We start from the raw sequence: 27,437 nt of genomic DNA on the forward strand, positions 1-27,437 counted from the left end.
AAGCTATAAATAATAGAATTGTGAAAAAAGAAAATGAAGTCAAACTACATAAATATAACTGATTACTTACTTTCAAAAAATTATTATGGCACATTACAGGTAACGCTACCAATAGAATCAAAATATCTTATCAGGATAAATATCTTAATTATTGTTTTAAAATTGCAACAGACTGCATCTTAGATCAAAAGATGACTTAGAACCAAAAGTCATCTCATTTATTATTTGAAAATTATGTTTAATATGTAAAATCAAAAATGATGATTACTACCAATATTTAAATTAATATAAAATTGGAAAAAAATTAATTATGTAACAAATTGATAAAATTGTTAGGGTACTTCCATTTAATTCTCCTATATTGACTAACTCACCTCCTCCCTCATTCAACTTACCTTGTATCAGCGGAGCCTTAAATAATAATAATTTGTTTTTTTACGACCAAACAAAATCAACTGCCTAGGCTCTAACTTATGAGACAATTTAAAAGTAACTACTTTGACCTGGTACTTGTCAATCTTATAAATAATATCAGTGAAAGATTTAGTCGGATAAACGGAAAGGTTAACCAGTCTAGAAGAAGGTCTGCAGCCAACAATTTACCAATGGTGAAGTGCTTGGTCTGCCGCACCACCCACGGGCCATCTTCCCATTCACTGCCGCGAGTACTGATCTGAACCAACCAATGTATTAATACCTCAACTTCAACCCTTCTGATGCATAGCCAGACACTTACACTAATACAGGAGATCTACACCAGTCTCTCAATGTGGTCATGGAAACTGCAACTTCTACACCAAATGACCAATGTACATTGAAACCTCTTGTAATAGTTTGGATAGCAAAGTTCACAACAGTTGCTTGGCATAAAATGTAAATGTCGTGTTGCTTTATACCCTATTTATTCATTCTTCAAAAGACTACATCTCAACTGAATTCTGTCAACTATATTTTGCTTCAGATCATTTAAAATTATGTAGCTACTCATCTCTAGTGAAAAAGTAAAGGCATTTTTTTTTTTTACTTTTTGATATTTATTACAAGATTTAGTTGGATGATCCTTTCAAAATGAATTCATCTTAATATCTTGTATGTTACAGTAACTCTTTCGAAGTTAAACAATCTGAAAAAAAATATTAGAAGCACAGATTGAAAATTGAGGATTACAAAGACACTTTGGTTGTATTGGTGTGCACATTGTATGCTTGTGTGGGAGAATGGAAGAGTGCAAAAAAACAGCTGAGAGCTCTTTTTTTGCATATTCTACCAATGTTACTTCTATCCATGACCGCGATTCTTCTACACCATAGCATACCCAGAGAAAGATACAAAAATTCAGGAGAATATATTGACTTGTGGTTTCATTTAAATATAGTAAAAACGAATTTGTAAATTCTGTATTTTTGAAATTTTGTTAGTACTTTTTAGGTTAATCAAGTTTTCTGTGTGTGCAATATCATCCAATTTTGCTGACCCAATACCATTGCTGTATATAAATATAGCACAGGCCATTCAATCTCAACACACCAGGTTTTCATGGCGATGTACTGCAACAATTGTTATTATAAGAAGGATGATGTTATCTACAACTCATAAAGTGTTTCACCATTTTAGATATTCTTGGATTGTGGTCTCAGCTGTATCGTTCTCTAGAGTGGTATTTCTGCACTCATTCTCAGACAGTATGTTTTGCAAGAGCTCTCAATATCTCTCTTACGATAGATGGAATCCCTTGAGTGTACGGGCCTTCAAGATATTTTCATCACAGAGCATAAAAACCAATCCAATATTAACCCTCTACGCACTTTGAAAATTTTTATCAATGAGACAAAATGTTTTAACTTGCTTACATTACTTATAAGCGAAAAACGTCATGTTCAAAGTGAGCGATTAGCTGATATTTGCAAAATTATTCAACACTTGAACTCTAAAAGTTATATCTTTACGTTTTTAGTAAAATGCTACCACTTGAGTATTACTAGATGTATATTGTGCTTCTTTCTCACTAAGGCATGATTAAATAAAAACATCTTATTAGAAAGATAAGCACCACAAGCATCGCACTGACACAAAACATGAATAGTTCTCTTCCTCCAATAGGACGCCAGAGGATTTTCTTTTTTTATACAGGCCAGATGCAAACCCACATGAACCATCAGCTATAAAAGGATATTAACTGGCTACTAATCCCTGGGTTTGGTCCAATAAGGACTGTTGATTGGCTCATTGAAATCTTTAGTTTTCCATCTTAAAATATTTGCTCAGAAGTTCACTTGCCACACAACTGACAGCAGAGTATATTAAGCGGGCGAGAGGTCTCAAGAGCTTAATTCACCTTTTGATAACTTTTATATAATTTGATTTCATATTAAATTTGACACTAAATTGTTGAATGTAGTATCAATACTGGTACACTTCAAGAACCCAAGCAACTGTTATGAACATGTTAGTTACTACCCAAGAAGCATTCAACTTTGTTGAAACTAAATCTCAGTTGAGCCAGAAATTAATAAGCTAGCACAGCAATAATTTGAAACACCTCCACTAAATGAGAACTCAGTTTTAACTTACAAACAAATTACAATATAATTAAGCACCATCTAATGATGATTGCAAATAAAATTATTCCAGTACATGAATAGGCGTCAAAGCAACACTAAAAACATTTTGCTATAAAGGATGAGTGAACTTTTCAAAACCAACCTAATTCTGAGTTGTAAACCATTTATCATGCAGTTTTTAAGCACAAAAAAATTGGGAAAAAGCAACACTGTCCAAATGCTATTGTGTTTTATATATCTACTGTATTAAAACATAATACACTTGTCAAACACCCTAGGAACACGAATATATTTAACAATCAGTTCATGCTTAAGTTTTATAGACACTCACTTGAAATGCTGATATGTTTCTGAATCCTCATACTCAAGTCCAACGTCCGTATCATACTCATCATGGTTTAGTGTCTGCAGCCCGAAGTGATCATAGAAAATTGGGGACCAGCAGTGTTCGACTGATGCCTGGTCGAGTATGGTTCCTTAAAAAAAGTTATAAATAATTTGTATTATAAAAACTAAAAGAGCTAATTTGGCTCAAGATCATTTTAACACATGTTCTAAAGAAATAAAATATGTTTTTTTTTAAACATATTTCTAATTTGGTTTTGTCTTCTGTAAACATTTAGAAGGGTATAAAATGTAATAGTATGTCATAAGTGGTCTAACTTCGGTGGTAAGAATAATCATTGAAAAAAATAAATGCCAACAACCCACTAATTCTTGAAATTGGACAAGTCACTTCACCTATCAGAAGAATCTGACATGAGTTATTTGTTAGTTTTTAACATTCACGGTAGCTAGTGCAGTAGGGCATTTAGGTTAAGGAGACTTGTTTTCTGCTAAACTCCATATGGCGTAAAAACATCAGTTTCGTTTTATTTCCGCCCTTACCTAGAAAATGAGTTGAAATCTTCCGCTAGCTGTACCTCGCTAACAAAGGGTTTTCAGACATATGTTTATACAAACTTTTTTTCATTGTTTTGATGAGAGGAAACCACCAGAGAAGTTTGTTGGGTTACTTGTGGGACACCCTATATATATGTTATGCTATTGATAGTGTTTCAAAAAAAAATGCCAGGATTTTTAATGGCCGTTACTTAAAAACTATTCAAGATAAATAACAATTTAAACATAAAATTGAAGAGAAAAGAACTAATTTAGTTTTCATACCATTAATGGGTTGCTCTACGAGTAAGCTCCAGTGGTATTTGATTTATCACCAAGTGTTATGTAGCATGTATGCTGTCATAGTTCAAAACGTTTATGAAAAATCGTCCACGCAGATATGCCAAATCATGAATAACTACAGCATAAGCAATGTTCTTTACGTTTAACTCCTAAAAAAAAAGTCCAAAGGAATTCGGACTATCCCTGGGAAAACCATTTGGGAACCTATTGTTGTGTGTTGCCGTGCTCTTTCCTGAAGGTAATGAGGCAGACGCCGTATTGCATAAAGATTACTCGGTCACTAGTATTTTTTGAGCTTCTGATACAACATTGAAGGATTTCTTTGATTTTATTATCATTAGTTTTTGGCCAACCAGACGAATGTCTTTTTAACACACTTCCTGTGTCTTGAAACTGGTTGAACCAGTGACGAATGCTTTATCATCTGGTGAATTTGGATCTCGATATGTAACTCAAAACTGACGCTGCACACTAACAACCAATTTCAATCCTGCGTACCACAGAACACACTGTGGCTACTGTTGTACCATAAACATTGTGCACTCACAATTGGCGCCAGGTGTGTCAGTCACAATAGCACACTGCCACCATGCAGCTGTTCTGCACATGCCAAGGTCAATGTTTCCTACCACGTTACATGGAAAACAAAACTCAGTTACTTCAACTTCAATTTGAGGTTTAAATTATTTTTGTTACTATGATTAGTTTTTAAGTAATGGCCATTAAAAATCCCAGCATTCTTTTGGTTTTTATTATCACTATGAAATCAATTTATGGTAAAAACATTACTGCTCTAAAACACCATCAGATGACATGCCAAAATGCCAATAGTACTGCCAAAAGTTAACAAAATAATAATAACATTAAAAGAAAAAAGAAGTAATTTTCAGTGTTCACTTCATATTTCATAAATCACAGATAACACCAACTCAAAGTGACAAGGATTCATTGTGGTGCACTATACCGTAAGAATACTATAATAATAGTAGAATAATGCAAGTGACAAATCAAGCATACCTGGAACAATTATCCCGGAAGCGACATGCACCGGTCTTGGAGAAGAACGGACAATCAGGATGCCCAGGCTGAGTCTGGGTGGACACGTTGACCTCATCAGGCAAATCGGCTCGACCGTCAATGAATGCATCTATCTGAGCAAGTAACTCTGCCTGCAAAAAATTATCAAATTGTTTAATCATCATCTCTATAACAGTATGTAAACTATAAAAACCTTTATTTATAACGAATTACTTACTCTTGAACTGAAAGTAATTCATTTGTATGTGGAAGGATAAGTGACAAATTTGATAAAATAATCAATATAACAATATAGGTACTATACTGTATTTCTACATCGTTATTATGTGGCAGGTGACAAGCAAAAAATTTAGTTTTGTACTAAATGCACATTGAATTCTAAAGTTACTATTCTGGAGTTTACAAAACTTATTCACTAAAAACAAATTAGCCCTTCTTGTGACAAAGAGAGAGTGTTACCAATTAGGTTCCTTACATACAGTTTAGCAAATGACCACCATGTTACAGGACAGAATAAAAGACACTCCTTTTATACAGGGTGTCCAAAAAGTCCCGGGTCGGTTAAATATTTTTCAAAATATTTAAAATAGAGCTACAAAACCTTACACAAAGTTACTGGACATAAAAATCTATTTTATCACATATTCAGTGATCCGATATTTCCTCAGGGGGGCGGCCCGCTAGGAGTCAGAAGAAAATCTTAAATGTAAGCATAGGTTGATATGCATATCAAATTAAAGGTCTATATTAGTAGAGTACAGAGCCGCAAACTCGACCTCAAGCGGATACCCGAGTCAAAAATGACAGTCGTTCAAAGATGGCTAGAGTTTGCAACTTAGGTTAATCAAAATACACTGATGAGCTTTTTGAACTTTACTAACCCAAAACTGTTTACAATTGAATCAGTCATTCAAATGACCCTCAAACACCTCAAGAAACACCTCATGTCCATTTTTTAATGTTAGTAAAGTTACAGTCAAAAAGCTCATCAGTGTATTTTGTTACATCACAGTTCCAAACGTTTCTGAAAATCGTCCACGCAGATATGCCCAAATCACTACGACCTGTTATTTATTATTATAATGTATTGCCATTTATTGTAATAAATGTAATAATAGCAACTAATCTCTCAATTGTCTATATGTGCAAATTAGCAGTTACTTATACAGCAATTGTGTGAAAGAAGGCTGTGACTCTCTTGTTGTAGAATACTCCTTTAATAATCACATTCACTATTTATGGGACAAGGAATTTTTGTATTTTTAGCCTACCTGTTTTCTTTTCTTCTCATCCTCCATTTTTTTTTTCCTGACTTCTTCGGCTTCTTGTAATTTCCTTTGTTCCCTTTCCCACTCTTCTTTTATCATAATCTGTAAACAGTTATGAAAAGCATTAATGAAATAACACACTTTTAGTACCAAAATAGAATTTTTACACAAAGAGGTACAATCTAAAAGTCCTGATTAACTTTACTCAACATTCAAAAGATAGTAGGCCTATTGTAACCAATCGAATTGTGAGTACAGCTTAACTTATCCAAAGCTTGTGAATGGTAAGTTTAGCTCAAGTTTACCTTCCTCTACATGCAGCGTCTGGAATCTGACCCTGTTACATAATAGACTCCCGGAATCTGGAGTTATGTTCATCTGTTAAAAGATGTATGGAAATTGTAAATAATTAATTGTTCTACTATTTTATTTTAGTTAAATAATACATTGATTTGCAAATAAATATAAAATAAAATGACAGATAAATATTATAATTTAAAGACTCAACAATATTAGTACAAGCTGTAGTGTAAATCAACCATTTACCTCTCTTTTGAACTTCTCTGCCTTGGCCTGAGCTAGTCGACTTTGTTGTTCTCTCCAGCGCAGCAAAGCTGCTTCCTCTTCTGTTTCCCATCGCTTTTGACGTTCCATTGCTAGCCGTCTCTCTTCAGCTGCGTTAAACTCTTCTAAAAGAGCTTGTTCTTCCAACCACGCCTTGTACGTAGGAGACCGCTCTCTCTTCTCTTGTTCTAAAATGTAATATAAAAAAACTATTAGAAAATTACTAAAAAAATGTTTTATTAAACTAATCAACTCAATTAAAAAAGAATAAACGGATTCTGATTAACTAGTATTCCTAAAATAATGACCTGAACATTGAAATGTTTATTTTTGAATTTTGAAGACTTTAAATAAACACTAACACAAACTTTCTATAACTTATTGCAATTAAAACCCCGTTTAAGGCTACTCAGTGCATTCAGAGAAATTTAAGTTTTGCATTATAATAAAGTCAATGTTATTTAGACATATTTATAACATTAAAAATGTAAAACAATACATATCACAATAGCAGATCGGCTTAGTAAAAGCACAAATTGTATTCTGATTATTTCACAATGAACAGCTTTGTATACGAACATGTACTAGAAATCTCATATAAGAATACAAAAATTGCAATAAACTGAACTCAATTAGGAATGATATGAAAGTATTAGGGAAAGACTGTATTACTCTAAAACTTGCCACGTATTTTCCTGTACTGGCAGACGTATTTTGGCTGATTTTCAAAGGTGTTTTCAAACAGCTTTGTAACATGCTGTTTACTCAGAGTCATACAAAATTTGTCAGCATGAAATACAAAATTTGCTTATGTTATAAAAGAACAGAAAACTCCTTCACACAGAGAAAAACAAAGAATAACTAAACGTAATTAGAAAATTGTGTTGTAAAAATGCAACTTTTGAGTCATGGTGACAACATTAACTAAATTAATTTAACATTAAACATTATTTTTAACATAAATAAAAGCATCCAAAAGATGGTGAAATATAAAATAAAAGTTGCTTTTTATTGTACCTTATACTTTACTCATTGAAGTAAACTTTATAAAAAAAAAAGTATCATTTTTAGGAAAACTATTATTGGTGATAAATATAATGTTATCTTTTAGTCGAGAATGTTAACTTTTAGCTTTTGATTGATATTGTGATGTTCGTGGCCGGTGGTGATAATACTGGGTAATAAAATTACACCAATTCAGGAAAACTATTGTACTACATCTTGGTCGGGAGGACGCGGGTTTCATGGACCGTGGGTAAAACTGGACTGGGCAGAACACTCGCTGCTGGAACGGTAAGGAACGTTGGCGGGGAGAAGTGGCGTGACCTCAGTAGCCAATAGGATTTATTCAAACAGTATGGTCTCATATTACGTCACATACATATAACCGCCAACGGCCAGATCGATAATCAACATTCCTATCTTTACAAATATATTTTAGATAGCTGACTATTTATATTAGATTCAGATATGTACACCACATTTCCTCCCTTCCAAAGTTGAAAAACACTGCAAATAACACACTACATAATTTAACAAAAAAAAACATTGTTGAAATTCAATTAACACATTAATACAGTAACATCAATAAATTTTCCTTAAACTACAATTAAGCAAAATGGTATGAACGCTTTGGTTATCACAACTAAGACAAATAAAACAACATAATGAAACAAACTAAAATAGAACAAAACAATATAATTTACAAGTTCAGCCTATCCACGGGATTTCTAATCCGCACAGGATAGCGTCTATCATTGTTGTTGTTTGGGAACAGCTGGCGCGGCATGACAGCTGCCGTCGCAGCCGGTGACGTGTTGCCACGATCAGCTGTTTGTTTACCGTTAGAACGGCACGACATTGAGAGGGGAGGGGAGCGAGCCACACGGCCGCTCGGCGGAGAGTGGGGACTCACCGCTATTGGCTCTCGCCCCCACCACCGGTGTCATGACCGGGGAGGAAGAGGAACTGTCATCGAAAGCGTCAGCTGATTCTACCTGTTTGTTTACATCAGCTGGCTCTCCCTGCACGGCTACAATCTGATCAATATGCCGTCTGAACACAATGCCAGACGTCAATTCAACTTCGTATATAACATTGCTGATCTGCTTAATTACCGTAGCACTAACCCATTTGTCACGGGTGCGATAGTCCCTAACAATTACATTTTGACCAGGATAAAATAGTCTAACTTTAGTTCCAGAGAAATACTCCTTTTGCTTGTCTTGTCTTTTACTTACTGTCATTGACAGGTTAGGCCTTAATAAATCTAACCTAGTTCTTAATTGCCTATTAAACATCAACTTTGCTGGGGTCTCATTGGTGGTAGCATGAACAGCATTTCGATAATCAAACAATATTCTACTTAAAGCTATATTTACATCTTTCTTATCACGTTAAAGCACATTTGATCTTATTCTTAGCATATTTGACAGAGTTCTCTGCCAAACCGTTACTCATGGGATGGTATGGAGGACTCAAAGTATGTCTGATACCATCGTTTGACATAAAATTATGAAATTCGAATGAGGAAAAAGGTGGACCATTGTCACTGTGGACAGTCTCTGGCAGTCCAAACCTACTGAACAAATCTCTTAAATGATTTATGGCTACATTGGCTGAAGTGGAAGCTACAGGAAACACTTCCAGCCACTTGCTGTGCGCATCAACAATTAGTAGATACATTTTTCCATTAATCGGACCTAAATAATCCATGTGAAGCCTTTGCCATGGACTTGAGGGATAATGCCACGTATGCAGCTGACACTTGCTAGGGTTATTTCTCTCCATTAAACAGGAAGAACAATTGTTTGCCAGGGACACAATTTGATCATCAATATTAGGCCACCAAACATAACTACGAGCTATCGATTTCATTTTGACTATACCCATGTGGGATGAGTGAAGCTCGTCCAGCACATATTTTCTCATTTTGCTAGGCACTACTACTTTGTAACCCCAAACCAATATATTATTTACTATAGACAACTCTTCCCTCCTTGCAAAATATGGCAACAACTCCTTGTCATCCCCAGGGATGCTATTGGGCCACCCGTGCCTTACATAACCAATAACTTTGCATAAAATTGGATCTTTTAGCGTTTCTGTTTGTACATTTTCAAAAGTTAAAGGCACAGAGCTTTCCAAAAGACAATGCAAATAACTGCCCTTCCAGTGGTCATCGTCGCTCACTTCCGGCTCTTTCATTGTCAGTGGTAGCCTGCTGAATGCGTCGGCATTACCGTGATCAGCTGATTTTATATATTCTATATTGAACTTGTACCCTGACAAAAATAAACTATAGCGCTGCAATCTGCTAGCGCTAAACACTGACAAACCCTTATGAGGACCAAATATTGATAGAAGCGGTTTGTGGTCCGTACATAAAGTAAATTCCCTACCATACAGATATTGGTTAAATTTCTTCACGCCCCAGACAATTGCTAGAGCCTCTCGATCGATCTGGGAGTAGTTCTTTTCAGCATTAGTTAGCGTTCTAGACTGGTATGCTAATGGTTTTTCAATACCCTCTGGTGTGACAACACTCAGGACCGCACCTAGTCCAAAAGAACTCGCGTCTACCGCCAGCTTCAACGGAAGTTTGCCGTCATAGTGCGCTAAGATAGTCTCACTACTTAGCAGTTCTTTTACTCTATCAAATGCCTGAAAACATTGCCTGTTGAAATCAAATGGAACGTCTTTCTTTAATAAATTGTACAATGGGCTTAAAATGCTTGATAAATTTGGAAGAAATTTAGAATAATAGTTAATTAGCCCAATTAGCGATTTAATTTCTGTGACATTCTTTGGGATAGGTGCGTTCTTGATTGCTTCTACTTTCTTGGGATCGGTGTGCAAACCGTGTTTGTCAATGACAAACCCCAAATACTCTACTTGGTTAGCAAAGAAAGTACATTTACTCTTTTTGACAGTTAAGCCTTTCTCATTCAACCTCTTACACACTTCTCTTAACTTCTCATAATGAGCCTTATCATTTTCAGCGGTTATTAGAATATCATCTAAAAATACTGCAATTTGATCTATACCCTGGAGGGTCTGCTCTATTTTCTTTTGAAAAATAGCACTTGCTGACGTTATGCCAAAAGGAACACGGGAATAACAAAATAAACCTTTGTGTGTACTTATGGTACACAGTTTCTGAGACTCTGGATCTAACTCTAATTGGGTATATGCTTGACACAAATCGATCTTACTAAACTTCTCGCCCTTTTGCAGGTTTGCGAACAACTCATCTATTCTTGGTAACGGAAATTTTTCTACTTCTAAACAAGGGTTCAAGGTTACTTTAAAATCACCGAAAATCCTGACTGAACCACATTTCTTTAATACAGGAACTATGGGCGTTACCCCAATCTGAGCTACTTACAGGTATTAATACTTTCTCATCTACTAGCCTAGCTAGTTCGTTTTCAACCTTGGCTTTCAGGGAAAAAGGTATTGGCCTAGGTTTGAAAATATTTAGGAACCGTGTTTTCTTTTACTGTTAACTTTACAGGCTCGCCTTTAAAAACAACCTATCTCGTCACTGAATACCTTAGGAAATTCTTTGAACAACTTGTTCTTAAGTTCAAGACAACTATCGGCATTGGTTTTACTTATCTCAAATAACCTGTTATTATTTTTAAACGAAATTTCAACCCCTAGAGCACTTAACCATTCCCTACCTATAAGTGGATGAGCACCGGACTTGATGACATACAAGTCCATTACTTTGTTTACTTTGTTATAATTAACTTCAACTTTGATCTTGCCTACAGGTGTGATAGGTTGATCGGTATAAGAGCTGAGTGTCAACTTACTAGGTTCTAATTTACACATCTGGAAATGAGAATTGTAATATTCCTCACTGCAAACACTCACAGAAGCCCCTGTATCAACCTCAAACGTTAAGCTTTTACCATTAACAATTAAATCAAGCTGAATTGGGTCTACCTTGACCCTGTCAGTCACCTTTTCATTCATTCTAAATAAATTGGCTACATCCTCCACAAATTGCTCAGTGTCCCCTGACACCTGATTACTGTCATCAACACCTTCTAGGTAGTTATGTTTGCGATAATTTTTGGAATTCCCAGTGCTTTTACTATCTCTAAAATTAGTCTTATCTCTATTTACATTTGTACCTTGCCGACCAGCTAACTTAGAACGACACACTTTTGCTATGTGGTTTTGTTTACCACAGAAATGACACTTCACACCTAATAACCTGCACTGTGAACGGAAATGCCCTGTGAGGCCACAACATAAACATTGCGCACTGCCACTGCCACCTGGCGGAGATCGCCGCTGCCATCCAGAAGGCCCTGGTGACGTGCCGCCGCTGACCTTGGCTGTTCCCCCTGCTCCCTTCCAGGCCGCTCCAGCGTTGTCGCTCCGTGCTGTCTGGGAATGCGTCTGGGAATGCGGTGCGCCATTTCCGAATCTCCCCCTCCTGGCCACCACGCTGCTCAACTGATGGATCCGCTCGGGTCTTCCGACTGATAGAGCTGCCGCCGATTTTTTCTGCTTGCTCCATTGAAAGCACTATTTTGGTCGCTTGCTCGAACGTTAACGAGGCTTCCGATAAAAGTTTTTGTTTGGCACTTTCACTTCTGATGCCACTCACCAGTCTGTCTCTCAAGTAATCATTTAGCGACGCGCCAAAGTCACAATGGGTTGTCATTTTTTTCAAATTTGCAATATACTCGGCAAACCGACTCGCCTTCCAACTGTACTCGCTTACTAAAACGATATCGCTCCGCGATGAAGCTAGGTGTAGGGAATAAATGTTTTTGCACAAGTTGCACCAGTTCATTAAATGTCTTTTCCGACGGTTTATTAGGAGTGCACAGGTCTCTCAACAAACTATACGTTTTTACTCCTATCACAGTTAAAAGCGTACTGACCTTTTTACCCCGCGTCAATGCTATTACAGTCCCACAAACAGCTCAAAACGTTCGATGTATGACGCCCAGGTTTCAACTGACCCGTCATATTCCCCGATAACGCCTATTTGCGCCATTATATTAGTTACAGGAAACGGTAGTTCGTCTAATTGTACTTGCCACATCAACTCGTAGCTAAAATAATTTGGTTGCACACTACACTTCCTCCCACACTAATTGGTTTGAAACTAAAGAAAATTCGTACTGTTAATCTTCGTGATGTTCACTCGCCATTTTGTGATGTTCACTCGATCAAAAACTGTCCTCGTGTTGTTCGCGCACGTGGTGTTCACTGTTGATGTCCAGCGGCGATGTACACTCGGAATTTCGCACTAATACTAATTTCCATCCCATCCTCGTCGCCATTTGTGATGTTCGTGGCCGGTGGTGATAATACTGGGTAATAAAATTACACCAATTCAGGAAAACTATTGTACTACATCTTGGTCGGGAGGACGCGGGTTTCATGGACCGTGGGTAAAACTGGACTGGGCAGAACACTCGCTGCTGGAACGGTAAGGAACGTTGGCGGGGAGAAGTGGCGTGACCTCAGTAGCCAATAGGATTTATTCAAACAGTATGGTCTCATATTACGTCACATACATATAACCGCCAACGGCCAGATCGATAATCAACATTCCTATCTTTACAAATATATTTTAGATAGCTGACTATTTATATTAGATTCAGATATGTACACCACAGATATACAACACTTGTTTAATGTTTTTTAAATAGTACTTCAAGCTTTACTGATGCAAAGTGTAAATTTGACTTATTTTCTGTTAATTCTTATTGGAAAATTAACTTACGGTTTTGATTGGCAAAGTTATTATCAGAAATATATAAAGGCCTAAGTATACATTTTCACAAACCTTTTTAAATATCTGACGAGAACTCTATTCTTACCTATTAACAATTGTTGATCTCGTGCAACCGCTAACGTACTCCTAATTCGTTTTCTTCTCAACTTTTTTGCTTCCTTTCGCCAAGCAGCATGCCTGAACAAAATAACATTAAAATTAATTTGTTAATTTTTATTTATATATATATATAATATATAACCCGGCAAGTGAGAGATCCGGGTTCGAGTCCCGGCGGAGCAACTACTTTTTGTGATTCAATGTTTATTGAAATTATATATATAATTGTAATACAATTTAACTTCTATGACTGAACATAAAAGGATAGTATGCGGTATTATGTTTTCCCTTTAATTTAATATGACATCCAATTTATCTTGAAAAATCCCTTGCACATCCCTCTATTAATCCATTATATTTTCAAACAGCTAGGTTGTTCTTGAACTCATGTTCTTGATATAATTCTGCGTATACATAACAGTAAAAAAGTCCTTATGATACAGAAAATATAATTTTGAAAAGGGCAATTCTGAACAATCAGGTTACTTATATGGTTTCAAACTATTGTAATAGGACCACCCACGCAATAAGACATTATTGGTTTTCAATATGAACATACCTCAAAATATGGCCACCCATGTATATGCAGACTTCTGCAAAGTTGTTCAATAATCTGTGTCCCAGCTTACAGAGTCTAAGAATTTAGTTCTAGTTGGGATTTCAATATTTCATGAGTTGACTGGAAGCAATATAGTTGTACAAATCCTGCACCTCATGTTGATTATATGCTTCGTCTCAATGATAGCTTAAACATGGAACAACTCAACTTTAAATCGAATCAATAAGGGTAATATTAGTTTTAATCTTCTCAAATGTATTTTTGGGGATAGAAAACACCTATTTTTCTTGATCACTTTGAATGCACATCACCCTGCATTGGAGTTTGATCCCTCGCTAGATGCACCTCACAAAAAGAAAATTATATAACTAGAAAACTTTTTATGTACTTAAAATCAGAGGATTTTACAAGTATCTACGCAAAGGACATAAACATTGTGTTTTTACAGTTTTGCAACAAAATTCAGTCTACAATTTTGAACATACTCCTTTAAAGTAGGTAGGATATATAAATTTAAATATTGATTTTCAAACAATTTCATTAAGGCGGCCATATTTAAAAAGAAACTACGTAAGTCAGGATAGACTGAGCTAGGAAAATTTCTCCCGGACTAGGAATAGCTGTTGTAGCCTACATTGTCCAGGACAGCACTATGTGGAGTACGTTGCATATTTTCAGGATGTGATACCTACAAAGATATTCTGGAGCTTTCTAGAAATTTTGTACAGAAAAGATGACATTCCCTCTGTTTTTATTCTAGAGTGTGCAATACAAAACTGCTACGTAGATTGTTCACACTGTACTGATCTGTTTTCAATCCTTACTCAAGAGTCTCCATCAGATTTTATCTTTGATGCTATCATAGTGTGCCGTTGTGCCAAGTAACATAATGTTGACTGCCATTAACAAGCTCAATGTTACTAAAAGATACAGTCTCAACAATTCTGTCCCACCTAGTATAATTAAGTTTTGCATAAAAAATCAGGCCAAACCGCTACCATACATAACCTTTGAACGCTTTGCTGAGAAATTAAATTTTCCCAGATATATTAAAAGATGGATATGAGGTGCCTCACATTGACAAGGGAAGGTTCTCAGAGGATGTGAAAAACTACAAAATAGTGAGAATTCTGTCTACTTTTTTCCAAATTGTTTGAGAACGCTCATACTTTTGAAAATAAAACTATAATTATAAATACAATTACTCCATTATCAACAGGGCTTATAATTTGGTAGCGTTACAGGATACTGTAAAGTGGTAAAATTTATCAGAAATGTTAATACCATTTTGATAGTTTCATCTATTTGGGCATGTAGATATCACATTTGTTAGAGTTAAAGACCCAACTGATGATTAAAATAAATAATTAGAAGAGGAGACAACTAGATATAAGTTGCTAGGCACTATACAGTATAAGTGGCCACCACCACAATTGAATCACCGATATTCATGATTATCTAATCTACCGAAACCAAAATGTGGAAATGAAATACGTGGTATTTCAAATTACAATATAGTTCACCTATTTGTATATAAAAAAAATAATTAGGCTATGTGTATTAATAAAATGTAACAAACAAAACATGAAATAGTAATTTGTTCTGCCTTTTCTTGCAGCAAAAGACTATTTGATTTCCACCTATAATTCTTGTTTTATTTCCTCACTTAGACACTTCAGTTTTGAAGGAGCAAGGTCATTTTCTTGTTTAACCATTTAAAACGTTCAATGTTTACATTTGGAAACAATAAGTGCATATTCATCACCAGTGTTCTTGCCAGCCTCTCAGTATGTAAATGAAACAAAAACAGCGTGTAGACTTTAATAAGCGGCCAATACTCGTTATTCGATATTCTATCCAACTTCGATATATGTAAAAATCGTACGCAATAAGAGTTATAATAAATCACTGGAACGAGAAGAATCTCATACATTACAATTTTAAATACACAAATTTTACAATACCATTACAAAACAACAAAACCAACTGTGGCCTAGACTTATGATATCAAAGAAACCTTTCAATATTTATAACTTGCGTTGAAGCTATTTAAACAAATCTCGTCACTTGTGAGAAATATCTTACGTATTTCCTCATATTCACCGCCATTTTCAAAGTCTAAAAATATTAGTTAAATCTTGTTGTTGTTTATTGTTTACATTAAAATTACTCTAACTAATAAGTTGAAATCATATAAGTTAAATAAATTGTAATGCTGAATTATAATTCCGATAAAAACAATGAAACCATTTGATAATAACAATCGAATAACGAGTGTAGGCCGCTTATTAAAGTCTACCCGAATTAACTAATATTTTTAGACTTTGGAAATGGCGACGAATATGAGGAAAATATGTGAGATATTTCTCAAAAGTGCAGAGATTTGTTCAAGTGGCTTCAACATGTGGGTTTGGTACCTGGTAACCCATGGGGAGAATTCTTTCCTTCATTTCATAAAAGCGGTTGCTTATTGATATCAAGCTGGGCAAGTTATAAATATTGTAAGCTTTCTTTAATACTAAGTCTAGGCCATAGTTACTAATATAACGAATTGGGGTAGACTTTAATAAGAGGCCTACACTCGTTATTCTATTCCTATTATTGAATGCTTCAATTGTTTTCATCCGAAGGAATAATTAGATATTACAATTGATTTAACTTTTAGCATATGATTTGAATGTATGTTATAGAAATTTTAATGTAAACAATTAACAGCAAGAAGTAACTAAAATTTTGTAAACTTTGAAAATAGTGATAAATGAGGAAAATATGTGAGATATTTCTTGCAAGTGACTGTTTAAGTAGCTTAAACATCTGGATTTGGCTCCTGGTAACCCATGGAGAGAATTCTTTCCTCCATTTCACTAAAGCGGTTACTCATTTATATCAAGCTGGGCAAGTTGTAATATTGTAAGGTTTCTTTGATATCTAAGTCTAGGCCATAGTTAGTTTTGTAATGTTATTGTTAAATTTATGACTTTAATTGTAATGTACAAGATTCTTTTTGTTACTGGGGGTAGGGTACAAAAAGCGGACCCGGTTTTTTTTATATCGAAGAATGTAACCATCGATACCTAATCATTCGAATCTCAAATCCTAGACTATCGATCAATATAAAGTATCTATAGTTCTCAATAACAATCATATGTTTTAAATTAAATTATGAATCTAACATTTACAGTGATCAAACAAATTATTATAACCAAAATTAAAAAAACTGAAGACGACCATATTTGCTCCTCTCACAGTTACAGTTGTTTCTTTCCCACAAATTTCACATAATGGGTTTTTCCGCACGAGTCCAACATGTTGAAGTCATGAAAAACATGTCTTATCATCTTTCAAAGCAATGTCGTGTAGTTTTTATAACATTGACTGTCATTTTTAATAATCAAATGTTACTTATATAAAATTTAAATATTACATTAAGACTATTATTAGAAAGTGTTTACAAAAACAGCTATTGATATAGATTATTTAATTAATCTGAACCGATTGTATTAAATAATAAATTCTGGGGTAACTGGATTACCGGTGGAAGGAGTAGGCCCAGAAGAATGATAAGGGCTGGACTGTACAAAAGAGGCTGTTGTCAGCGAGGCGCGTATCGCCGTACCTCCCGTCTCAGTTGATCGGAAGTGATTGTAACGAGTAGAGTTTGAAAGTGCTTAGAGTAAATCTTTTTGCTAATCGTCATCGAACCTGCAGGTAAGTGAACCTTTTAACTGGAGTCCAGTCAATATACATTCTTAGTTATTTTGGAATAACTTTGGGGAAAGAAATATTGTAATAATTAAATTTAATGGGAATTTAGGAACTTGTCCTTTTGATCTGTGCAATATAAAACTTGTAGGTGCAGTGAGCACATGTATATAAAATTTTATGTGAAAATACTAAAAGAGTTCTGTGGTTGTTACAGATGCTTTCAGCAATATTTTTTAAATCTCTAGAATTTTTTAAACTGAAGAATTTTTTAATTCTCTAACACTGAAGAATAATTTTTAAAGTAAAGTAAAGATAATTAGTAACAAAATAAAATTGAACTTTTGAAGATAAATTAAAGTGAAGAATTGCCAGATCAGATTAGCGTGTGAAAGTTTTTGAAATTTTGAGAATTGAATAAAAAGCTGTAAGAACTTTGTACATTTTATTGAGTGACGAATATATTACAAGTTTGAATTTAAAAGTCATCAAGAAGTTTTTATTTTAATTTTAATTCCAGTAATTATTTTTAAGAAGAAGTTTTATTTTAGTTTGAACTTTATTTATTTCAGAAGATTTTATTTTATTTTTAAACCTTCACAAAAGTCTTAAATTTCAAAGCTAACCCCTCATGTGCCAGTAAAACGGTACAAATCGTGAAAAAATAATTAATCAGTATCGATTGATTATATCAATGGTTATGATTAAGTAATATTGTTTGCCAATTTTGATATAAAAAACCGGGTCCGCTTATCGTACCCTACCCTTGTTACTGAATTATTTGTAACTCTTATTGTACGTGATTTTTACATATCGAAGTGGGATAGTACATCGAATTGTTCGATAACAGCAATAGAATAACGAGTGCAGGCCGCTTATTAAAGTCTCCCCAAAACAGCTAACATGATTAATTATCAATAGCCTATCTGAAGATCAATGCTTTATTTAGGCCTAATAGTTTTTATATTTCCAATTGATAATCATGATTTGATTGTGGTGGTGGCTGCTTATTATTTTGCCTTCTTCTACAATATCTAACTGATTTATGATAGATTGAACGAAACTTGTAATAATAGGTCAACTAGGTATATTTACTTAAGTACCTAGGTCTATTAAACACCAGCAACTGATAGTTTCAGCAGTCTTGGCATTATGCCTACTAAATTCTATCCATTAAAAAATTGGTTGTATTTAGTGAGAAATTAAATTGATACATTTATATAACTATTCTGAATTGGTGGACCTGAATAGGAGAATAAATAGGCCTACTTACTTTCCCATAATTCATTTGAAGACAGCCAGGCATTTCGTCGAAATTGAATTCACTTGCAATATAAGATATTATAAAATCGGAAAAACTTAAATGTAAAAAAACAATAAGAAAATAAAGAATTAAATCCTCACTTAAACTCCTTTTCTTTAGTCAAGATGATTGACGAAAATGGAGTCTACCGTCTACATTGGCTTTGATCACGGCACAAACACTGACTCAAGCAATTGCAAAGAAGAAAATACGTTTGAGAAACGTCGAAAACTGACTGAAAAATATTCATAGACGACTGAATGTATAAATTAAAAAAAAAATCTACTGCAGTTCCATCTGCTCTGACTTTACAAATAAGCATCAGTCTATGACTTCTAACACTGATTCATGATCAGCTGGTGAGCTTGGCGAATCACCTCTCTTAAGACTCTAACTATAATCGTGTGCAACAATGTTGTAGAAGTAGTTACTGACTTAATTAAATACCTGTAAAATAATGTGATAACACTGTAATACACAGCTGCACCGTGTAATGGGTCAGGGTTCGTCTCGTGACTCGCCTACATTAGTAAGTAACTGTATTTGTTTTCCGTTCTTTCGTATGTAATAAGATACTTTAAAACTCTTTTTAAATAGACATTATCCAAACTATCGTCCTACTAAATGAGTGTTTACAATAATTAAATTGAATACCCATTCCCAGTGCTTAATTTCTAAAATTTTAGGTGTGGGAACTCTTAAAGCGGGAAGCTCAGACCGGTGGGTATGGAATACACCCCAGGAAGGAGGGGGGCCCTCACCCAGGAAAACTTTTGAAAATTATAACTGTAAACCTTTGTTTTTAGGCCACCCAGACATAATAATACATTCATTTTTATAAAATACCAAGTGATATTTTAATGCTGTTTATTTTCTTTATGGTGCTTGATTAGGATGTAAGAAAATAAAAACATGAATTTAAATTATTGAGTTTACTCTCTACTCTACTCTACTCCATTAACACCTTGTTGCCTATAAATTTCCCAGAAATATTTGGTTTGATTTCATTGACTATTTTGTTTGAATCAATGAAGCTCGCCAATATTAATTTTTTAATGAATGGTAAAATAAAAACAAATTGAGCCTTATTCACAGTTTTATTTATACACATTACAGTAGTAATAATAATACATATTAATATGTAAATGGATGTTTGTTAATATAACAGCTTTTTTACAAGTTTGCATATTTTACAAAAAAATTGCATAGGTACCTTATGGGTACAAAACAATATTAATACATTCAAAATAAACCAACTTCTTGGAAAGGAAAAGGAAGCGTTTAATTACACACAAAATAAATGACACACAGAGTGGAGTAACACGGTTTCATTTTTTAAAATTTAGTGTAGTTTTAAAAAGTTAAGGTTGATTATTTTATTTGCTTATTAGTTATTATAACAAATATGTACGGATTTGTAGTATAATATTGTAAGGCAATGCCAAGACTGTTGGTAAACTTAGTTTTAGTTGTTTGTTAATATTTTAAAGTGAAAACTACAAAAGAAACAAAACAACAATACACAAAACTAACTGTAAGTACAAAAAAGAACTCAGAAACTTGAGTTCAGAACACAACTATAAGTTAGGCATAGGCTAGTTATTTTAATGAAAACTTAATGTTCTGAAATTCTAAAAGATATTTAAAAAACAGATTTAGGAAAAAAGTTCCCACAATGCAATGCTGTCTTCATGGTAAGTTTTCTGCCCTCGTTGTTTTGACTTGGTGTCAAGTGCAGAATGGTGTCCCTTCGCCAGTATCTAGCCAAAGGAGGACCTAGGAGCCTGATCCGCAATAAATCGCAAACAGTGCTAATGTAGAGTGAAGATCTAAGAGGAGACATAATTAGATTCATTGCAGAAAAACCCACGTTCACATTCAGCACTAGACACTGCAATACTATTTATGATGGAAATCAGTTTCTTAAACGACGGCGGTTGCTCTAGAATAGTAGGTTTCTTTCCACTTAACATAGGCTTCAGTCCCTGCTTGAAGTGTCTGAAGTCTCTAATTATATCCTGAGAGCTGCTAATCTTAAATCTATCGCAGATTCGCTGGATCTCACATTCTCCGTAGGTGATGGATAAGTCTTTTGGCCAATACATGGGGTGGATCACTTTGATGTCATTCATGATTTTGGTGTAGTGTTCAGCCGCATTTGAAGATGATGATAGCAACCTTGAAGTCAAGTTGTTAGCGAGGCTCCGATAGAACTGTTTTTCTGGAATACTGGGTATCTTGGATCTTACACAAAGTTTAACATCTTGAAACATCAAATCGTCAATAGCAATTTTAGCTTCCACTGAACGTCTACCCATGTTTTCAACTCGGTTTTCAAACACTTTGATTAACAGTGTTACATCACTGTGGGCTTGGATAAGTTGAGGCTTGATTTTTGAAGCTGTAAGGACAAATCCGATAACTCTTCTAGAGCATCGAACATCAATGCCAGGTTGTGTACAAAAGTTGTAGAAGATAATGTACTACAAAGCCCTTTGTAAGTTGAACGTTGCTTCGAGTCCCTTTGTTTGTCTTCAGATGCTTCAATGAAATGATTGTACAAAGCTTTAAAATCTGTCCAAACTGCTTTCACCGCCATTAAGCTGGAGGCTACCCAACGAGTATCTAAAACACGGCCGATTTTCAACATTTGCTCCTCTAGTCCTTTAGCAACTTCTGCCAACTCCTGCTGTTTTTCGGTGAACAACTAAACATGTTTCTAATTTTATCCATGAATATCTTAAAATGATTGATTCCAGCTACTTCTTCTATGGAATCGTGCACGGCAAGCTCTAAACGATGGTTCAAACAATGCCAAATGAACAAGTTGGGGAACGTTTCAGTAAGCTGTATAGCAAGGCCAGATTTCTTGCCTAGTAGCACTGAAGCACCATCACAAGTTAGAGCAATCATATGGTCTTTCATGAATTCAAAGCTTAGACCTAATGCTTGTAACTGATTTAAAAGTTCTTGTAATATACCAGCTGATGTTGTGCTATTTAGCTCAAAAAGTGTTAAGAACACTGTCATAGGGTTTTGCTTTCCCTTTAGAACAGTTCTGATATAAACCACCAAAGCATTTTTGTTTGAAACTGAAGTGGCTTCATCCAAAAGCAGGGAAAATTTAGAGTCTGACTTGATTAGGCCATTTATCAAGTCTGATTTCATTTCATCAGAAATATGATGAATTATATTGGAGCAAGCAACATTTGAATGTAGGATTCGCCCCATATCTAAGCCATTCATTATTTGAAGATCAATTTCAGTTTCAAACTCAAAAAAATGGCCTATTTAGTTTAGCTTGCTTATAAGCCGTACGGAAAATGCGCTCAGTTACAATCTGCTGCTCTTTATGCATAGAAGCAACAGCTTTTTTCATTGTATCTTTCTTAGCTTCAATGAGTATTTTTTCAGCTAAAGAATGAGCTCGAGACCCACGGTGTAAAAATATCTTTTTCCTAAGAGAGGATTGCTGGTCTTTTTTATTGTTTCCATAAGCGGTAACAGTTCCTAAAACCCACTCTTCGCTAATCTTTAGGCCCTTCGTTTTCTCTGCACCTAGAGTACTCACACTACGGCAAACGTTGCAACCTAGTTCTCTGTTCACAATTAACCATGGATTTTTAGCTTTAAATTCAACAATTTGTTCTTCAGACCAACAAACTGGCTGTTCACCCCTATTAACAAAATCATTATTTTCATTACTAACCTTAGCTTCGTCTGCATCAGATCCCAAACCCACCAACCTGGATACTATTTTGACCGACGAGGAAGTCGAAGGGGAATGGTAATCGCACTCTAATAAATTTATTTTAGGTGAAATGATTTAAAAAATTTTAAATCCTTTAATAAATGGTGTAGATTTGATAAAATGCAATGAAATGTTGATAAGACTACATTTATAAATTTTGGTGCAATGAGATTCGATTTGCCAATATCTCTCAAGTACCATTCAAATAATTGTAAGTTAGTAAATTGTAACTGTCAAGAGATCTAAAGAGCTCACAGTATAAGTTATTTAGGTACTATTAGATCAAAGCTTTCTCTGCCCAGCACCCGGCCCACTAAGTTTGTTTTTTTGGACTTTCCCCTTTTGCTACCGCAGAAGAGCTTCAGGCGCGTTGTCGGAACATAGTATTTCTGTAGGCGATGGCTTCTGCAACTCCGCACTAGAAGGGGAAAAATCTTTGGTTGGTCTCCCTTCACTGCGACTCTGTGATAATACCCGACTGATCAAAGACATTTACAATATAGACAAAGTATTCTACGTACGTGTTGCTGTCCGCCTCTTTATAAAACCACCTGGTCCCCATCCATTGCCACCAATGTCAACAGTTCGGACATGGATCAGATAATTGCGGTCGGCCTGACAGATGTGTGCGATGTGGACGATCGCGTTTGTCCCGGTCTTGTGGAACTCCGACTGACGAATTAGGCAATTGTTGCAATTGTGGGGAAGCGCACAATGCTAATTATGGTGGGTGCCGGTCTTATCAGCACAAAAGATCCAGAAATTTTGGCCCAAACCGGTGATATATCGTGACAGCAACTGATTGCCTTATTAAAGCCATGATCATATTGAGCTCATTGGTTCCGCTACGAGGTCTTTCACAGCCAGACTCGATGAATAATCACGTCCAACGAGTCTGCTAGCAGTTGGATGATAACCACCTCGTCAACAGTGACAACAGCTCGGGTGAAGCCTCATCCTTATTGCGTGATGTCCTCGAGACTGTTCGTCGGCGTAACCATCGACAGCCCTGAAACCCGACTAATGGGAGGACCGTTGCCGGGTTTTGTTCTGATGCTTTTTTAGAGGCCGATGATCTCACGACCACATAGCGTGATTCTTAACCTGGAATGTCCCGTCCACTACCGCCTATCCCCTGGGGGTCGCCCTAAGACGAATTGGACTAGTTTCATGATTATCTAGCAGACTGTTCACTTCCCGTTCCTGACATTGCGTCTATTGACGACCTTGACAATTGCATGTCTTCGCTGTAGGCTACTGTTGCTCATTCCAAGTCACCTGGTGGCGCTGTTCCCGATCATATTCGGTGATTACCCGAATTCTTCCAAGAGAAGTGCGGCTGCGCCGTCGGCTCGGGAGGCGGTGGCAACGTTCTAGGATTCCAGCAGACAGAGCTGCGTTTTAACGCCAGTTTGATAAAATTCAAAAAGCTACTACAGGACTATTTTGCAGGACGATGGAAATAGTGTCTTCCAGGATACCCTCGACGCTGTTTACAATTCCCATTGACAATGACGTCTGGCGAGAATCCTGCAGCCCGAGAAGCCGGTAAACCACCCATTTTGTTGGTAAACAAATCTGGTTTAGCTGTAGCATTTGAGGACACTAATGTAACAGCAATTTTCGCCGAATCTGGTGTTGAAGACCCAGCCCACAGTGACCACGTTTACCCGTGGCTGGAGGCTTTCGATCAAGAGTTTCTGATGAGCGAACCGATCGGACCTGTATAATGGTGAAGTTCCCGCCTTCCCTCTCGGCTGTGTCCTCAGAAAGCTGCTAGTCCCAATAATGTTGGTTCTACGACCTCAAACTGCTCCCGGAACGGGTGTTGCATTGGGTCACTGCGATCATGGACTTCTGCCTCGCTCTTGGACACTTTCTAACACCATAGAAGCTTGATATGCTCATACTTATTACCAAACCTGGCGAGCAGTGGATCCACCTGAGAACTAAAAGCCGATTTCCCAACTCCCACCAATCTCTAAGGTTTTTGAGCGTTTATACTGACCAGGTTTCCTGAGCACTTCCACCATTAGATACATAATGATCAGTACAGTTTTCGTTGGAACTTTGTCACCCTCCAGCTCGAAAAGAGTTGTTATTACTCTTTTTGACAAATTTAATGACCGCCTGTTCACTACTGAAGTTAGCTAGAATATTATAGTAAGGGTTTGGACAGGGCGCAATTCCCTGCCACGTCAGATCTTCCATATACTTTGCTCTTTCTTGACTGGACGTCATTTCTATACCTCTGTTAGGACGTCCAATCCTTTGTGCGACCAGTGACAAACTGGTGGGCCACAGGGGTTGGTTTTTTGGGCGATCCTCTCTCTGTGGTATATCGATGATATGCTTCTCTCGTCAAAGATCTACACTGCTCTTTATGCAGACGATGCCCTCTTCATGGCACCATGACAAAACCATCCAGTGAAGAGCTTGACCACATTGTAGAAAAATGTGAATGGAAAAATGTGTAGCATTTCACTCATAGCTGCTTTGTAAACGAAGAACAAATGAGTTGTGCTCATAATTGCAGGGGATGGTATCCAAGAAAACCTCCATCATGATGTTCTCTTTAGGCTTTTAAGAAAGTTGGAGGACAGGGTGGGTGAACCGGTTTTTTCATTCCCTCGTCGAGTGACTGATAGTCCTTGATATAACAGTAGTAGTAGCATATAGTTATCAAAAAATGTTTGACTGCCTGATACTTATGTTCTAAACCTTCGATAGTCACAAAGGTGTACTGTGTGTACATATTGTAATCTGGACATTCAGGTTTTATTTTAATATTGAAAAGGGCAATATCTTGTTGAATAAAAAGTGCTAAACGAATTCTGATTTGTACAAGCAGAAAACAGTACAAGCATGAATGCTATGCTGACCTTGATTACAGATAGGAAAAAATATAGTTCAATACACAAAAACAAAGACGTTTATAGTATTGGAAAAATGGCGGCCATCTTCAAAAAATTTGAAAGTGTATTTCCTGAGTGAAACTTAAAATTGAGCAAGTTCCAAATTTAAAGTGTGGTGCTAAGTCGTGTAATTAAAAAGTTAGCTATTGGATCACTTTAAAAAACTCACTCGGTATATTTCTTGTGTGCGTGTGTATGTCACTGAACTCCTCCTAAACGACTGGACCGATTTTTACGAAATTTTGTGTGTGTGTTGAAGGGATTTCGAGAATAAATTAGATTCACAATTTAGTCCACTGGAAAATGTTTTTTAATTAAATTTTAATTTCTAAGTAGTTTATGATTTTGGAAGGTTTTACCTTTGAACCGGCAGACTGCGCTGCGACACGTAATACAAAATTAACTGATACTTAACAGCTGTTAATACTTTCAGCTAAAATTCATCATAGAGGCAGAAAACATTTTTGTTTACATTTAATATTTAGAAAATGATTATTGTAAAGTGCTTGATGATTAAAATAAACTAATCATACCAGAGCGTTGTGACATGCCTAAGTCAGGAATAACAACCACCATGTTTTTGTGTCAACTTCACTATAACTCGAAAACATGCACTTAATAAAAAAAACTAAATACAACACCAATTATTAAAACTGAACTACAGAAACAATAGCCAAGATCCTACAAGTATACACATTGATTGTATGGGACAAATGCGCAATGGCCCCATAATAGGTCACTGGAGGCATTGGACAGAACGTTGAAAGATCTTCGTGACAAACAAAATATTTTTGGTAGGGCCATGATTCTGTTGTCAGGTGATTTTTGTCATTCTTCCAGTTATTCCCAGGTCAACTATTGCTGATGAACTAAACGCATGCCTAAAATCATCAAATTTGTGGTGGCATGTAGACAATCCAATTAACAAATAACATACGAGTATTTTTGCAACAAGATGAAACTGCAAATGTGTTTTTGAAGCACTTGTTAAGACATTGGAAATGGTAAAGTCGGAGTGGACACTTCGACCGGATTCATCACATTACCCACAGATTTCTGTCACATCATAGACTCAAAAGAGGAGCTTATTCAGCGTGTTTCTTTAGATATAGCGCAACAGTGCAATAACCGTAATTGGCTGGGTGAACCATCAGTATTGGCGGCAAAAAAAAAATAAAGATGTCGATGATCTCAATGCGTCCCATTCAGAATTTTCTTCCGGGCCTGTTGGTTTCCCTCAAATCAGTCGAAACCGTTATAAACCAGGAAGACGTAGTCAACTATCCCACAGAGTTTTTAAATTCAGTAGAATTGCCTGGACTACCACCTCACAATTTGCAGTTAAAAGTAGGTCATTTGTCATCATGCTGCGTAACATTAGTCAACCTCGACTGTGCAATGGAAGAAGACTGGCTGCGAAAAAGATAATGAATAATGCCATGGCAGCAATCTTAAAGGGAAAAATACAAAGGAGAGGATGTCTTGATCCCGCGTATACCGATGATTACAACGGATTTACCATTCAATTTTAAAACGTCTACAATTTCCCATGCGTCTGGCCTTTGCAATGACCATAAATAAATTGCAAGGCCAGTCGTTGGAAGTTTGCGGAATCAACTTGGAGTTTCCCTGTTTTCGCGCATGAACAATTTTATACGTCGCGTGTTCGCGCGTCGGGAAACCGTCGTCTTTTTTTATTTACGCACCACAAAACAAAACAAAA

General features: G+C 35.9%; 1 protein-coding gene across 3 annotated transcripts in view; it reads right to left on the reverse strand.

Annotated features, from left to right (window-relative positions):
* Positions 1–352: 352 nt before the first annotated feature.
* LOC124372421 (U2 small nuclear ribonucleoprotein auxiliary factor 35 kDa subunit-related protein 2) overlaps positions 353–27,437 on the reverse strand; it is a 41,881-nt gene continuing 14,796 nt past the window's right edge. The window contains exons 1-7 of one of the 3 annotated variants that reach the window (XR_006923330.1): positions 19,019–19,158; positions 13,471–13,562; positions 6,599–6,804; positions 6,056–6,154; positions 4,764–4,915; positions 2,893–3,037; positions 360–673 (exon numbers count right to left, since the gene is read on the reverse strand). Coding sequence is in view for 1 of the 3 variants with exons in the window: in XM_046830821.1 (XP_046686777.1) it covers positions 2,983–3,037; positions 4,764–4,915; positions 6,056–6,154; positions 6,599–6,804; positions 13,471–13,562 (604 nt within the window). In the remaining 2 variants the exon portion in view is untranslated. Of the gene's footprint in view, positions 674–2,859; positions 3,038–4,763; positions 4,916–6,055; positions 6,155–6,598; positions 6,805–13,470; positions 13,563–19,018; positions 19,159–27,437 lie in introns of those variants that run through there. The other 2 variants (XR_006923329.1, XM_046830821.1) reach the window with 2 other exon arrangements.

The sequence above is a fragment of the Homalodisca vitripennis genome, unplaced genomic scaffold (assembly GCF_021130785.1).
Source record: "Homalodisca vitripennis isolate AUS2020 unplaced genomic scaffold, UT_GWSS_2.1 ScUCBcl_3166;HRSCAF=8514, whole genome shotgun sequence".
NCBI classification, from domain to species: domain Eukaryota; kingdom Metazoa; phylum Arthropoda; class Insecta; order Hemiptera; family Cicadellidae; genus Homalodisca; species Homalodisca vitripennis.